This window comes from Scleropages formosus, chromosome 9 (genome assembly GCF_900964775.1).
Source record: "Scleropages formosus chromosome 9, fSclFor1.1, whole genome shotgun sequence".
Taxonomy (NCBI): Eukaryota; Metazoa; Chordata; class Actinopteri; order Osteoglossiformes; family Osteoglossidae; genus Scleropages; species Scleropages formosus.
Window position 1 is genome coordinate 3,543,977 of NC_041814.1, and position 17,107 is coordinate 3,561,083.

The 17,107-nt window shown below is 41.8% G+C and overlaps 1 protein-coding gene across 3 annotated transcripts in view; it reads right to left on the reverse strand.

The window, feature by feature from the left end:
- Positions 1-358: 358 nt before the first annotated feature.
- Positions 359-17,107, reverse strand: part of LOC108919906 (guanine nucleotide-binding protein subunit alpha-11-like) — a 41,390-nt gene continuing 24,641 nt past the window's right edge. For all 3 annotated transcript variants that reach the window (XM_018728290.2, XM_018728292.2, XM_018728291.2), the window contains exons 4-7: positions 13,450-13,578; positions 6,516-6,645; positions 6,055-6,208; positions 359-861 (exon numbers count right to left, since the gene is read on the reverse strand). In XM_018728290.2, the coding sequence (XP_018583806.2) occupies positions 671-861; positions 6,055-6,208; positions 6,516-6,645; positions 13,450-13,578 (604 nt within the window). In that variant the 3' untranslated portion in view covers positions 359-670. The remainder of the gene's footprint in view (positions 862-6,054; positions 6,209-6,515; positions 6,646-13,449; positions 13,579-17,107) is intronic.

Sequence of the window (17,107 nt, forward strand, 5' to 3'; positions counted from 1 at the left end):
TCCAGTGACATGCACGGAAGAAATTTCCCCTTATAACTGTCAAAACTAACTTAATTACACCTCTTCATTGGCTTCATGCTTTAAAGGATTACGCCACTGTCCTCACAAGTTTCCCCACAATCCTCGGGGGGGGGGATGACGCCCCACTATCCGTCCACTTGCTTGGTCTTTAGCCTGCCAAGGGGATATCTTCCAGGTCCTGTTGGCAGCATCTTGGTCTTTTAAACAAACACAGAACTTCAGACCACTGTTTTAAATCATAATCAGCACTCCACAGCCTCTTGAAAAAGAATGAAATTACAAGGAATTAAAAAAAAAAAAAAAAAAAAAACCCTCTTTCAAAAGAAATTAAGAAAATAACAAATGGCACCATGCATTAAGTTAGAAATCTCAACCCAGGGTGGAGGGAAGGAGGGAACCTCCATCCAAAGCTGCACACAGGTGGAAGAGGTATGGCAAAGGTTCGGCGGCGCAGCAGGCAGCAGGGCTCTGGGAGGCTGCAGTGAAACCGAGTTTTGATCCGTCCGATGGAGGACAGACAGGATGAATGGGGTGTCGAGGTGGCGTGCGGATCAAGCATGGCAAATGTCGGGCATGCAGTTTTGTCTGCGTGTGCATGTGGTCTGTGATGGACTCAAGTCAAAGCCTCCCACGCTCTCTCTCCTTGCTTTCACACCAGGTTGTACTCCTTGAGGTTGAGTTGCAGGATGGTGTCCTTCACAGCAGCGAAGACAAAGCGGATGTTCTCGGTGTCTGTGGCACAGGTGAAATGGGAGTAGATGATCTTGTCGCTGTCGGGGTTCAGGTCCACGAACATCTTCAGGATGAATTCTCGAGCTGCTTGAGCATCTCTCTGGGGACCTTAAGAAGAAAAGAAAACAGGTCTCCTCCTTTATCTCTCTGCAATAATGGACACAAAACATGTTTGAGACACATATTCCTACCACCGTACCTGGAGTTGTAAGAATGACCGTATAAACACTGAAATATTGGTTTGCCTGCAACACTTGTATGGGGAAGAACAAAAATACCAGCCTTGCTGGCATGTACTGCAGAATTTTAGGCACAAAGGTAGGTTCATCAAGAGCATCATTCACTCTGACCATTCCACTGTCAAACTCCCATCAGCCCCCCCCAAACACCCTCATATCAGCCAGGAATTTAAAGGCAGGGAAAATGCGCTCCTTTTGAATCACAAGTTTGCATGTTATCCCAAAGACATGTGTTTAAGTGACTCTGAATTGCCCATAGTGTGACCGTATGTGTGTTGCTTTGGTGTATAGATGTGATTCACTTTAGGTGGGGTACAGTAATGTATCTAGCAGTGTTGGTCACATTGGCTGAAAAGGCATCAGCTAAATACTACATAGTATTCATATTAAGCCACTTTGGAGAAAAGTGTCTGCTAAATGAACAAATGTAAATAACTTCAATGACAAAAATGCTCAGTATTAAAAACTCTTCCTTTTTCCCCCCTGTGCCAAACTAGTGACTAGTAAGTAGTTATTAGAAACTAGTAACGGGGACAGTTTGTAGTGTAGTGCTTAGAGCTGCTGCCTTTGGATCCAAAGATCACGGGTTTGATCCCCACCTCTGGCTGTAGTACCCTTGAGCAAGGTACTTACCCTAAACTGCTCCAGTATAAATAAAAAAAAAAAAATTCTCCAGCTATATAAATGGGTAAATAATTGTAACCTTAACATTGTAAGTCACTTTGGAGAAAAATCAGCTAAATGAATAAACGTAATGTAAACTTACAGGTGCTTGATAGACTGTGACGCTGTAGAGCTCTGCTTATTTGCCTACTGGCAAATGTGCCTATCTTTATTTGAATCATACCCCAAAACACATTTTTTTGCAACTAGACAAAAATGACCATACAATTCCTTGTATGCTGAGATTTGCAGATGGATGTAATTTGTCAGGGATTATATACATGCGTACTCCAGCTATCCGTCCTTTATCCGTTTTGAAAAATGAGCTGGATAACAAAAAGGCAGGTAGCGGGAGCACATTTCCCATTCATCCTCATGGGGAAAATCATCAGTTTTCAGTCCATCTGGAAAAGCCTAGCTAACTAAACAAACATCTCTAAAATGCCTACAGAAAGCTAAAAATGAAAATCATTAAAATACAACAAAAAAAACAATATACAGTGCTTGTTTCAGCTGCCCAGAAATGTTTAACAACCTGCCTGGACCATGTTATTGGTGGCGTTACAGAAAGACTGCCCGGGAGACAGAAGTGTCAGAACATGAGCTTTATTGTGCCTTTGCATCGTTAGACTATGGTGGGACACGAACCCACAAAATTTGAGTGATCCCTCAGATGCTCGACTAGAAGTCCAGTACCCAGCCAAAAGCTCTCAAACAGAACGCAGGACTCGCTAATCCCTGTAACTCCCCACAGTGGTTGCCCAACAGCTATTTACATCTACAGTACGGTGGCAGTGCTGCATCATGGGAGAGCTACAGCTCCTGTTAAAAGCTAAACAGGATCCAGTGGACACCTTGGACACAGCTGGACGATGTGGCCCTTCTCTCCCACACCCAACAGATACAGGAGAAGCCCAGCATGGCTGCGGAAAACTCAGCACGCCTGGACCTCAACAGCCACAAGAGGAAGAGCAAGATCCTTAAGATCAATGCCGCCGTCAACAGAAGCCCCATCACACTAGAATGTGAAGCGCTAGAAGAGATGGAGACTTTCACATATCTTGGCAGAATCGTAGATATGAAAGGTGGAGCAGACGCTGACATTAGAGTACAGATCGGCAAGGTGAGGGTAGCTTTCCTCCACCTGAAGAACATATGGAAATCAACTGACCTGAACATCAACACCAAGATGAGGATGCTCAACACGATCGTGAAGCCTGTCCTACTTTATGGAGCAGAGACCTAGAGAACCACTGCCACAACCATGAGGAGAATCCAGACATTCATCAACACTTGCCTCAGAAGGACTCTCCGGATTCACTGGTCGGAAACCGTCAGCAACAAATAACTTTGGCAGCGAACAAAATAGCAACCAGTGGAGGACAAAATACTCCAAAGACACTGGAGATGGATCGGCCTCACCCTTCGAAAACCTGCTTTCAGCATCGCATGGCAAGCCCTCGCCTGGAACCCATAAGGGAAGAGAAATTGAGGCCGACCAAAAAACATCTTGCGCCGCGACAGAGGCAGACATGAAGGAGATGGGATACACCTGGAGACAACTCGAGAGACTGGCTCAGGACAGGGATGCCTGGAGAGCTCTCGTCGGTGGCCTATGCCCCAGGCAGGGCCAAAGAAGACAACATGACAGCTCCTGTTGCGCTACTTCAGTATGTTTTGTTGCATTTTTTGGTCAGAGTAACAGAACATTAAAAAAAGTGTTCTAATTTTGACATTTTGTCCAGAGACACTGTGACACAAAGGTGGAGCAGGATCCAGCTGATACAAAACCCTGTTTTACTCTGGTTTGTTATGATGGAATTACCAAGGAAAGTGTACAAGGAGTGCTCATCTCTTCTCACGATTATTCCTCTGTTTAAAAGGTAATAAGACCAAGTTTAACACGCTGAAATGTTTCAGCAGACTTTCCGTACACTTCCTCCGTAACAATGACCTTCCAGAACTGCTCGTTGCTCTTAAACAGTACACTTGTCACATTTGTAGGAGTTTATTTATTGCTTTTATTACAATACCATCCAAAGTAACCTCGTTTTCCCTTAAATTATGGTAAAACATCTGACTAACATGCCAAGTGATGACAACCACACTGAAAAATTATGCAAAGAAAGAGCTGCAATAAACTTACCCCACAAATGATTCCTTATGGGTTCTATGAAGTATAATCTGAGGGCTGGATTTACCTTCTATGATGTCAAGGCAAGTTAGATATACTTTGGCACAAATTCAAAAAAAAAAAAAAAAGGCAAACTCTTACACATTTCTTTGATATAACCAGTATAGCAAAATGTTTTGTTCTGTTTGTTAAATGTCTATTGAGGGATGTGACATTACATATTTACTCCAAGCTAGGCTGATAAGTGCATTTCCACTTAAATATATTTTGTGTACTTAATTTGCATCAATCTTGTACAAGTTCCACCGCTGCTGTAGTAGTTCTAACACAAAGTCAACTGTCAATGTCTAATTCAAAAGCTCATCTTGAAATTCAGAGGTGAAAACTGCTGCAGAAAAAATTATTTTTCTTCCCATCAGATCATAATGGTCTCGTATGATAGCACCCATCCTTGTCAGACTTGCCCGGACAGGGCTTCGCATCCCATCGTCTCCTACGAAACACAGCTGAAGAGTCTGGAAAATATATGTATGTATTACTTCTGCTAGGTCTATAAAGAGCACTTACTGTTTTACTTGGAAAGCAGCTGTAAAAGCTTCCGAGCCCACATACACTGCGTGCCCCTAACATAAGCTGACAGCCTAAAATCAAATGATAACTTCCCCCTTTTCCACTGACCACAGCAGCAAATCTTTACAGAAAATTAGAAAAAACACCATAATAAATCCCTTTAAAAAATGTAATTGTAATTTTATGCAACATACAGATGCAGCACAGCAGATACCGCTGGTGCCTCACAGCTCCTGGGACTGTAGTTTCAGACACGGGTTATAATGCAGCTCAATTTGAGTGGAATTTGCATGTTTCTTCCATGTTAGTGTGGATTTGCAGGATTATCAGAGACTCCAGCCACCCGAGCCATCGACTGCTCTCGTTGCTACCATCAGATGGTATGGCAGCATTTGATTCTGCACCAGCAGGCTGTGGGATTGAACTCTAATAACGTCACCACACGCACAACCCACTGTACCTCCCATCTACAGCACTTTATCATTTTACTACGCATGTGTATTGGTGTGTATGTGTACTGTTTATGCTACACAGCTACAGAGAACGCAGCAAAGATTTTCACCACCTGTACACTTGTGGTTATAGTGAAGTGTCAAAGTGATTTGATTTGATTTCTTACCACAGTCCAATGTTTCTGGTGAACTAGAGACTCTAAATTGCCATCAATGAGTGTGAATGTGTGTAAGACAATGAGTAGGTGTGACTGCCCAGGAATATACTGACATCTTGCCTAATACTTTCTGTTCCTGGAGAGGCTCTGGACAGACTCTAGACAACCACAGAACTGCACTGAACAAACACTTACTATGAATGAATGACACACCAATACTAGTGCTTCACTCTACTCAAAGCAACAAGAAGTAAATGTGCCAAACTTTATACATCAGCAGGCAAATGTGACCAATTCTTTGGGGGGGGGGCGGGAACCATCGTGTGGCATTCATTAATGTCCTGTGTGCCACTGTCTTTCCGGATTTTGCTTCCTCAACACCACAAACTGCTAATGTTGTACAAGGTCACGTTAAGTTGCCCACCTGTGTGAAAGAGTGCAATTCAAGTTTACTCCACATGGTGTCCTCATGCCTCCAGTCAGCACAAATTAAACAGATAGACCAGAAGCTCTACAAGAATCAAACACAATCCTTCTTAATCACTCATAATCTTGAGCATCATGGTTTGATTTTCAAGCAATCCATAAAGCTGGCATCTTAAATCTATAAATCTTTTAAAAATAAACCTTGTTTTCAGTATTTTACAACTAATTTATCACTAGCAAAAAAAAAATCTGTTTTGGAGTGGAGGCATGAAGAAGAATTAAAAACACACAACAAAGACTGACTGCTACTGAATACAAGTAGGTAGGACTTCCTGCCGTTCAAAGTGGTTACAGTTTGGGGGTATGATAGCAGTCTAATATTACCTTTCCTGCCCCAGCAGGGTCTTTAAACTGAAGTCCAAGTGAATATGCAAACTACACACAAAGCAAGGCATACTGAAAGCCATGTCTGAAACCACAAGCCAGGAACTGTGTGGCAGCAACCCTATCTGCTGCTGAGCTCTTCTGCTCTTCACACTTTAAGGTATGCAGAAGGGAACAGGTGAACTACACACACCGGCAGACAGATCAAGTCGATAAAGGTTGAGAAGGTGGTGATGGTGGAAGTGGAGCAGATGTGCTGGCGCTGCAGGACTTACCATCAAACTCTGGGAAGTAGTCCACCAGGTGGGAATACATGATCTTCTCCTCTAAAAGATCCTTTTTGTTCAGGAACAGGATGACAGAGGAGTTTTGAAACCAAGGATATGTGATTATTGTCCTAAATAAGGCTTTACTCTCTTCCATCCGATTCTATGTGTTAAAAAGGAGAAAAACAAGTCAATGTTGAAGATCACAACTGGACTCTAGCTCAGAAAGCTCTGTTCTAGTATACCAAGTACCCAGCACACTGAACTGCACCGCATGCTGCTTCTTAGCTACACAGGTTATCAGAACTAGAAGGACAAGAAACACCACGTTCCTAATCACAGTAATACCTACCTGTACAATAGTAATTACAATTCAGGCCCCGAAGTTGCAAAAATACACACTGTAGAGAGAAGAACTGCAAAAAGCTGAAAGTGAGCGACGATAAGTGAATGTTGTTAAAGCCACCAACCTCATTGTCAGACTCCACCAAGACCTGGTCATACTCGCTCAAGGCCACGAGGAACATGATGGAGGTCACGTTCTCAAAGCAGTGGATCCACTTCCGGCGCTCGGACCGCTGGCCGCCCACATCCACCATCCTGGGAGCAGCAGGAGCAGAAGGAGGAGTGGGAATCGGGCGAGGAGGACAAATCGAAGGGAGGACATCAGGAACAAGGGTGGAAAAACAAACCTGTGTTTTTGACAAGTTCATGGGAAACTTCACCTGCCACTTACTATTCACATCATATGGCCATAACATGATGAAAACAAAACACTGACTATTTCAGACACTTGACATACATTATGCAAAAAAAAAATAGAATACAACACTATCCTAACAATAACCAAAAACATTTCATATGAGGCCAAAAACAGAGCAAAGCTGAAGACGGAACAAAGAACTTCAACTCATTTATTCAGTTTCACTTCAAAATATCCAAGCAAGAAAATATGCATCAACAAATCAATTATTAGGCTTTTGTCTCATCTTTTTTTTTCTGGTTAGCCTTGACAATATGCCACCAGCCTCCGCAAATGACCTCATCGGTAGCCTGTAACGGTTCCTACATTTTATGTCACCAGGGACCAGTATCCATGCAAATACATGGGGTAAAAGTAAAATAATCACACCACATATAATTACTAAGAATTTTTTCAAATAATACTGTTACATCGCATCTTATGCTACCCCAGGTGTAAACACAATTGCCTTATACACAATTCTTTGAGAAGAAAGAGAGGCCAACTGCTGATTTTGCTCACTAGCTCCTTTATCTATAAAAGATTTAAGAGGAAAGGTTAAATTATGGTCAACAGAACTGGACTGGGCCTGGAACACACAATCACACCCAGTGTAGTTGTTGCGTCATACTGGGCCAAGTGGAAAATATAAATTTAATAATAAGAAAAATTAAAAAAAAAAAAAAAAAAAAAAAAAAAAAATTGATGTGTGCTCAGCAACAAAACTCCTTCCATAGTTTACCAGTGACAACTGGTCACTATAACAAAATGTACTGGATAACATATTGCAGCTGGCAGGTTCAGAAGCAATGGTTGTGTAGATTAACCTCCGTTTGCTCTACACAACAGCTACTGCACTTGAATGCACTGACTTGTCAGCAGACCTGGATGGACGTGTCCTCTAAAATAAACATAACAAGACAAAGAGAAAAATTGTTTTATTTAGTTTCCATGGTATCTGGCCTATACCATTATTGTTTTGTTAGTTAGATAAAACCATGGGATTTAAAATCCAAACACTGCACTTTTAAAATGACAACCAACCAAGAATCCCTAACTACCACCAACAGCTTTCATGGATAAAACCTTGTGCAACACTCGCCACAAATCGCAAACACACTTATCGGAAGCATTCACCTACACTTTCGTATAAATACACAAAAACAAAGAAATACAGGTGGTCCCCGATTTATGAGGATTCGACTTACAATTTTTCCGATGGTGATATAGTGATAGACATTCAATAGAAACCGTACTTTGAATTTAGATTTTTTTTCCCCCCCCCCAGGCAAGCGATATGCGGTGCGATACTCTCTGACGATTCTGGGCAGCAGCAGCGATCCACATCTCCCAGTCTGCCACGCAGTTGTGTTTTGTGCATCCATAATATCACAGAAACGCCCATCTGTGTCTCCTGCTACTGGTGGGAAGAAGAGGAGGAGGACAATCACTCTTCAGGAGAAACTCAAGATGATTGCCCAGCAGGAAGGCGGCAAGACCCTAATGGCCATCGCACGTATGTTAGGCTATGATGTTCGGTAGGTAAGGTGCATTAAATGCATTTCAATTTACGATATTTGACTTACGATGGATTTTGTGGAACGTAACCCCATCGTAAATCGGGGACGACCTGTAAAAAACACAGACGTGTGTTGCTTAACAACAGGGATACGTTCTGAGAAATGCGTCGTTGGGCGATTTCATCGTTGTGTGAACATCATCGAGTGCACTTATATAAACCTAGATGGTATAGCCTTGATCACAGAGTGTACTGATACACACTTATATAGTATAGCCTTGATGCAGGCAAGAGATGCGGTAAACACGAGATTTATGACACTGCTGCCAGTGTAACACAGCATACTGTTTTACTGTAAACTTTTTCATAAGTAGAGTACACTGTAAAATATGGACGAAAAGTACAGTATAGTAAATACATAAACCATGTACTGTCCATAACTATGTGCTATACTTTTATATGGCTGGCAGCACAGTAGGGTTGTTTACAGCAGCACCAGCACGAACACGAGTAACACGTTGCGCTACGATGTCACTAATCGATAATTTTTCTGCTCCATTATCTTATGGTTCTACCGTCGTAGATGCGGTCAGTTAAGAGAAACAGCGTTAAGTGCTGCATGACTAATAATAATTTATATCCCTATGAAAAAGGCAACACACACACACTTTCTGAACCGCTTGTCCCATACAGGGTCGCGGGGAACCGGAGCCTAACCCGGCAACTCAGGGCGTAAGGCTGGAGGGGGAGTGGACACACCCAGGACGGGATGCCAGTCCATCACAAGGCACCCTAAGCGGGACTCGAACCCCAGACCCACTGGAGAGCAGGACCCGGTCCAACCCACTGCGCCACCGCGCCCCCCTGAAAGGCAACACAATGTTTAGCAATTAAATTTTTAATTATGCCAATAAGATCAGGCTTCCGTTTTGAAACTTTTGGCATGAAGAGGATGTGCCTAGGTAAAGTGTTAGTAGGTTCTAACCGCTGGCCGCTATGGAACAACCTTATCTGGTACCTGTGCATGAAGTACATTAGTAGCTCACGCGCAGCACCGGTGAATGAGATACAACAGTTTGAGGAGTTTGAGTCACATAGCAGCCGCAAGGGGGAGTATATTCTTCTACATTATTGAAAAAATAGGTGGGGGTTGGGGGAGAAATGCAGCCTGATGGCAAAAAGACAACTCTTGTTCATTAGTATGAATCTGGAGCTCAGCAATTCCTCCACGAGGGCCCAGTTCCGTGAGCCTAATTAATCGGGCCACAGGCAATGGAAGCTGCGACGCGACGCGACACGACCACATCGATGGCGAGTCAGAGGGTGTGTGCAGTACAGCGTCCCAATGAGAGGCCAAGCAGCTCGCTGATCTTCCTTCATTCTCCCCCTGCATCAGCTATTCGGAGGCCTGTCGGTGAATCCCACCCCGAATCATGTGCCAACCCCTGGTCTTACTTTTAAACTCATTACGTCGCAGAGAAACTGAAGTCAAAAGGAACAATCGCTTTTCCTTCATGACGTTAACAGTCTCTCTGTACAATGGAATTAGCCCTAACAAGAACCATAAGCTGCGTATGCATGCTCACAAAGAAGCCATTTACATTACCATTTATGCTCGGCGACAGCATGAAAACTAAAAGAAAACATGGCGGGGAGCAGCTCTCACACACTCGAAACACACTGCAGCACTTCAGTGTCAGCTTCTCCTCACACATACCCAAGATCTGGGCCTAAACGTCATGAATGCTGGTGCACTTCCTTATACACACACATTCCTCGTTGCACTCCCTGCGTTTGAGAAAAATACCAATCAATACGAGTTAAACCTCCAGTCTGCAGCACCAAGAACGGGAAGACAATAAAGGCTGGACTCTTCGGGAGCATGCAATGCCCTAAAGGAAGCACTGTGTGACTAACCACATGCTTCAAAACACAGCTTGAACAGAACAGGGTCTCCCTTCTGCCATGTCCTCCGAGTCCATAGGGAGACTCCTCCAGCAGTGTCACCTTACTCATGCTAAGCAAACACACACACACACCTTGTACAAATAATATTTAAAAAAAAAAAAAAAAAAAAAAAAAAAAAAAGAAAGAAAAAACGTTTTGCATGGAACTTTGCAGACGTTTCATTCTGAAAACGGGAGATAGGTAGATAAAGAAGCTGTATGATACAAACCTGCATTTATGAGAGCAAATATTTTTATTAATTTCCAAAAAAAAAATTGCTAGGAAGATGATTATGAATCGTGGATATTCAGATAAAGTTTTATGCAGCTACTCGTGTGATGAACACTGGTTCATATGGTGAAAGAAACTAACTATTTAAGAATAACACATCTGCATCTAAGTGTCTTTCTGCTAATATAATGAATACATTGTATTTTCTATGAGATGTACATCGCTTTGGAGAAAAGCATCTGATAAATGAAAACAAATGTAAATGATTTTTTTTTTTTTTTTAACGAGGAGACTTCTGGTTCAATACGGGAGAAGGAGCCTCGCAGCATTTCTTCTCTTACATTCTTGACTTGAAGTGCTTCAAGCAGTCTGATAATGAATTGCTTTGTATAAAAGAGTCAGGTAAGCAAGTAAATTATAACTACCGGGTAGAGCGGACCAGATCTCTGGTAGCGCAGGGTGAGCCGTGCACAACTGTCAAGATGTGAATGCCAGAACGGAACAGTTGAGGTGCAGCATGTCGGCTTGGCAGCGGCACTGGAAGTTTTATTTCCGGTAACCGGCACTTGCATCCCACCACCTCGGCACCTCGCGATGTGCAGACGGCTTTGATAAATGGGCCCGGCAGGAGCGCCCGCCCAAAATAAAAAGCTCCTTCACAGAAGTCGACCTCCTTCCTGCTGCACTGCCAAGTGGCCTACTTGCAAAGACGAGCAACACAGATGTAGGACGCGCTGAGAAAACTGCATTCTTAATTTCTGCATTTAGCAGGGAAGGAGATGGCAGCGATTAAAAGAATTTTTACAAAATGGCACTGCACTGTTTTACTGGGAATGGCCAATGGAATAAATACCTCCTTGCAACAATTGTGCCAATGGAAAGATACCTTACATAATTCAGTTGGAAATAAATGTATCAAAAAAAGGAATATAATAGGCATTTTGTCTTTCAACTGGGATCTTTTACAGCTTTAAAATGGAAATATCTGGGAACTTACTTCACTTGCATTAATATGCATACACCAACATCCTTCCCCCGTAGCCTCAAACTTGGCATTGAAAATGATTTTGATGACTGCGGCCATATTAAATAAGTACAGACACTTTTCTCCAAATTGACTTCCAATGAACTCTATGTAATGTTACCAGCCTACACACCTTATGCACCAAGGTGACTTACACTGCTAGATACACTACTTACAGTGGGTCACTCATCCATACATCAGTGAAACACACTCTGTGTCACTCACACACTATAGGGAACCTCAACAGCATGTCTTTGGACTGTGGGAGGAAACCGGAGCACCCAGAGGAACCCCATGCAGACACAGGGAGAACATGCAAACTCCACACAGACTGAGTGGGGATTGAACCCACATTCTTTCACACCACTGAGGCACTCTGAGACAGCAGCGCTACTCACTGTGCCACCCAATACACTACTTACAATGGTTCACTCATCCATACATCAGTGGAACACACTCTCTCTGTCACTCACACACTACGAACAGCATGCCTGGACTGTGGCAGAAAGCCAGAGCACCAGGAGGAAACCCACACAGACACGGTGAACATGCAAAGACCACACAGACTGAGCAGGAATCAAACCCATGTCCTTTCGCACCACCCAGGCCCTGCGAGACAGCAGCACGACTCACCGTGCCACCGTGTTGCCAAGTGTCTGGAATAAATGCAACACACCATCAACTCGCAACATTAAGCAAACTTATCCTATACAGGTGCTCTTCAGTTTATGACGGGGTTACACTGATCACCTCACTGTAAGCTGTACATACTCTTATATGGTGGTATACAAACCATAAGGATATATTAACATGCACAAATTCTACGCTGTATTTTTTTTCCCTTAATTTCACACATTCTTAAAACCCTAAATAATGAATATTGTCATTTAATTTTCGTGCTGCACTGTTTTCATTTCAAGCTCTAAATCTGATTTTCAGCTTTTCTTATTTGTGCACCACTAGAGTTCTCATATTTTCACTTGCAAGGAATAACTTCAACAAAATGTTCTGCAAATAAAGTGTTTTTTGTAAATAGAACACAGCCTCTAACAGACATAATGACTGAGTCAATAAGAACTATGGGTGCCTTGCAGCAGCGCGGCCAGCCGATGTTATCGCACGGCAGACGGAGCAGCTGTCATTAGGACCAAATACCTGGATTCAAAAAAATAATGGTCACGGGACAGCCATTGTAATTGCGTGTTGTTGTAAGTCGAGGACACCCTGTATGTCTGTAGGAAACTAGATTAAACTGATATCATATATGGATAGAGTTCCCCTTTGAATCAAAAGGCACACTAGATGGGGTGTGTTTGGACTCCTCCTTGAGCAAACATCTCCCATCAAATGATCAATCTCATCCAGTGACTTGTTCTGGACTCCAGGAAAACAGATGAGCCGTCAATGATTTGCTCAGCGGACAGCACCTCCTGATGAAGCAGGTGCTCACCACCGCAACCCCCCCGCCCCTCAATTCCTTCCATAATGTCACACATGACGGAAATGCCCGAAGTTTCACCCACGATGGCGTGATACCTCCAGAAATGTGGAATCACACACACTGTACTTAGGCGTTCAGTCGTCTACTTTTGATTACAGACAAAGCCATTTAGGAACAGTCCTCAGAGCCGACAACTGCAACTTTAGAATGGAAAGTTTTTACAGATCATAAAAATGAAATGAGTGCAAAACAATATAAACAAGGTAGGGCGAGAACTGTAGTACACAAGAAACACACAAAGTTCAAAAAGGTAAGGTGCTGAAAATGGAAATAGCACATTGTTCAGTTTCGTTAATGGCCGTCTTTCAGTTATCAACCATATTACATAAGCACCTAAAAGAATACATTAATGCCTAATATACATCACATACAGACAGCTTTAGGCTAGTTTTAATACATTACAAAGTAAGCAAGCACTGGAACCAGTGACTATCTTCTACCTGAAAATGATGCTTTGCAAGTCGAAAGGGTATTCAATGATCCCTGTGGTTGGGATGCGAACCCTAAGCACATCTTGTTGGGTTGGTAGATAGGATGGGTCGGCGATACGATCCAGATCGCTTAGATAGCTACAAACAGGGAGAAACACAGTAACAACAGTGAAGCATCAAAGCCAGGAAAAGCTCTACTCATCCAGAGGTGGAAGATTTGCCCACCAAGGAGCACACAGACATTCACATTCTTTTTTTTTTTTTTAATAGCATGAGGGGGAGGCTCTTCTGAATTGTGTGAACATCAAAACTTCAGAATGTTTCAAAAAGCTGACATATGAAGTCCCGAATCACTCACCTCTAAGACTTGCCTTCTAAAACACTCAATTTAGCCTTTGACATAAGATTATACTTTTAAGACTAACTTCAAGCTTGTACAGTATACCTCAAACCATACACTGAAATGTATATTACCTCAAACAGTTACAGCTCAAAATCCCTGGGGATGAACTTCTCACCTTACTCTTAAAATGGAAAGTTGGTAGCACAGCAGTTACAGACACTCCCTTTGGACCCAAAGTATGAGTCAAGGTGAGCGATGGAGAAAGAGATGACACTAAGACACTGACATGTAGCATCAGCACCCAGGGCTTATATTCCCCAGGCGCTCAACGTTGCAGGTAGCGGGCATCAAACCTGTAGCATGGTGTGTCGGGTAGCACGAAGCAGTCTAAATCAGTCGACTCTGGAACGGGAAGGTGAAGACTGACATCTACAAACCAATGCACTCATGCAAATATGTATACAAATATCTGAACACGTGTCTGTAACAATGTATTGTGCAAGAAAGGTGGCATGAAGTAGAAAAAAAATGCACCGCAGAGAAACGAGGGAAAAAAAAAACCATGTACAGATGATGCCCGCTCTATCATGTCAATGCAGACTGAAAAAAAAGTGTATCTTTTAGCAAAAACATACAGAAGAGATTATTTTCAAATAATGGAAAGGTGTCATGTGACAAATGACTAAAATTGCTTACATAGCTTATGCTGCAGTGGCTTCTTTTTGATCAGATTTTAAACATATGAAATATATGAAGCTGAGTCATACAATATAAATCCAGATTTTGTACCAAAAAAAGGGAAGCAATACAATAGTGGGCGGAGAGTGAATTGAGCTGCATATGCGGATGACATGGGATGATCTACAGTTGCTATTTATCCTACCCTTCTTATTGAATAATTACTCATAACTTACCTTTTTCTTCATTATTTTACAGATTCAAGTAAGAGCTACCGTGCCCCTGTTTTTTTTTTTTTTTTTACCATTCTGTACATATGTTAGTGCAGCACAGTGAATTGAACTCAGTGGCAGCAGCAGGGAGAGGTAACAACAAACATATATCCTCATTACCGTAAAAAGATCCTGCACTGGATTCCAAAAGAAACAAACCTTTATACCTTCCAAGTTTTCCCATTTTTAGAAAAGTGAGCATATAATATTTTGAGCTTGTAATGTTTAAGGGCATACTGTTACTTTAAGATTTACTCTGAGTGGGTGGGAATCACATTTAATTCCTGTTGCAGCACAGCATTTTCTTCAAAAGCACCTTCAATTTCAAGTTAAAATACATTCTATTGGTCCAGCAATGCATTTTCAGGGTTAAACTCTCTTAAAAGGAGACAATTACAAAGAGTGAGACATGAGCACACATTTAACAGGGTCCATTTGTAGACATAAAATTCCTTTAAATATATAAATCCAGATATATGGACAAAGTTTTAACAACCAAACACAAAACACTGATCAGCAAAGAAGGTGAGAGTTCAGACTGGACAGGACTGATGACAATGACAAACAATTCACAACATCGACAGGATTCTGTAAGAAGTTTTAATTTCTGTGTAAATGGAATCATTTAAACATCATAATGCTTTTATTTCACGTTTAAGATGTTACCTGCAGATCTGAGGTAATAGCTGTAATATTAAATTCACAATAATTCACTGACAAAAACACAGGAGGGTGTTGAAGAAGCTGTAGAACTGCAGACCTCTTCACTATTTAATATGAAACCATCGAAAAAAAGAGTTCCATTTACACCTAATAAAAGCCCTGCCTCAGGTATCATTTCTTCCAACGTAAATTATGCTCAGAGGAAGCTCGTGGTATTATCTCAAACTCAGATAACTGAAACCTGAATGATAACCTGGAAGGGTTATTCCTGTGATGACTTTCACCTCAAAGCTTCTCATTCTTAAAGGAGAGGATGCATTATAACAGTTTCTGAACTTAAACAATGCACCTTACATACCAGCAGGCCTTGTGATATATATAAAATAAGAGTACTCTTCAGTATTCTTTACCATCATCGGTAATAAACAGATCTGACATTTTGCACTACACATGATCTAGTTACTTCTGCACTTGAAATCTGATTGACAATTTACGTGTTTCCATAAATGCAGTAAAAACAGAGCTGACAAGTATCTTTCCAAATACCGGTGCTGGGGAGTCGGAAGCAATTACTGGGTTACAGGAGTTGAAGTCAGTAAAAATGTACTGACGCCGACTAAATGTACCGTATATCTCGGCGTTTAAGCTGACCCCCAAAATTTAGAGGTGTAATATAGGTTAAGCTTATATTCACCAGATAAGTCGACCCCCCAAAATAACATGCAACTTTAGGGCAGTGCTGTGTAATCGAAAGAAATGAATAGGTTACTGGAGTCGGAGGTTGTGTACCGACTCCACAGTCCTGTCACACACACACACACACACACACACACACACACACACATATATATATATATATATATATACATATACACACATATATATATACATATACACACATATATACACACACACACATATATATATATATATATATATATATATACACATATATATACATATATACATATATATACACACACACACACACACACACACACACACACACACACACACACACACACACACACCTCATGGACGTTAGGTAGACAGACTGAGCCAGAACCACATAGACCCAAGCAATGCAACAGCTAAAAAGGTATTTGGACAGAATCCAGCAATGGTTCCCCCAACAGATGATTGACAAATTTAGTGAGGGGAGCCAAAAATCTTTTTTTCCCCCAGTAGAATAAATCCCCATTTAAAACTTGCCTAGTTAAAGACATTTGAGTATTTTCCAACCAATTCTGATGATCGTGAAGTCAGCGGAGGTGCAGAAGAAAGTACTGTACCTCACTTTCACTGTTCGAGAAAGCTGTGTAACCAAACAAAGGAGTGCTGGCTGCTGCGTTATTTCCCAGACAGCCCTCAGTGATTCCCACAAACTATGTCACTTCTTAACTGCCTAAAAACACTACTGAAAAGATTCATTTTCAAAAGTTCTGCTTTTTAATATCAAACAAAATGCCTACAGATGTATGACTGCAAGCCCCACATACAATTTTGTGAGCTCTTCTTTCCGGAGATTAATTAAGAATGTCTGACTGTTCCAGGAAAATCTTGAAAGCCAAGAGAAGGCTATAAATTTTAAATAATAAAAAAAAAAAAAAGAAAAGAAAATCTTTTATCAATGACTGGTACAATACACTAAAAGCTTCCCACTCTCTGAGAAGTGTCTGGACAAGTAGTATAGCGGCCAGCTAAACGTGTC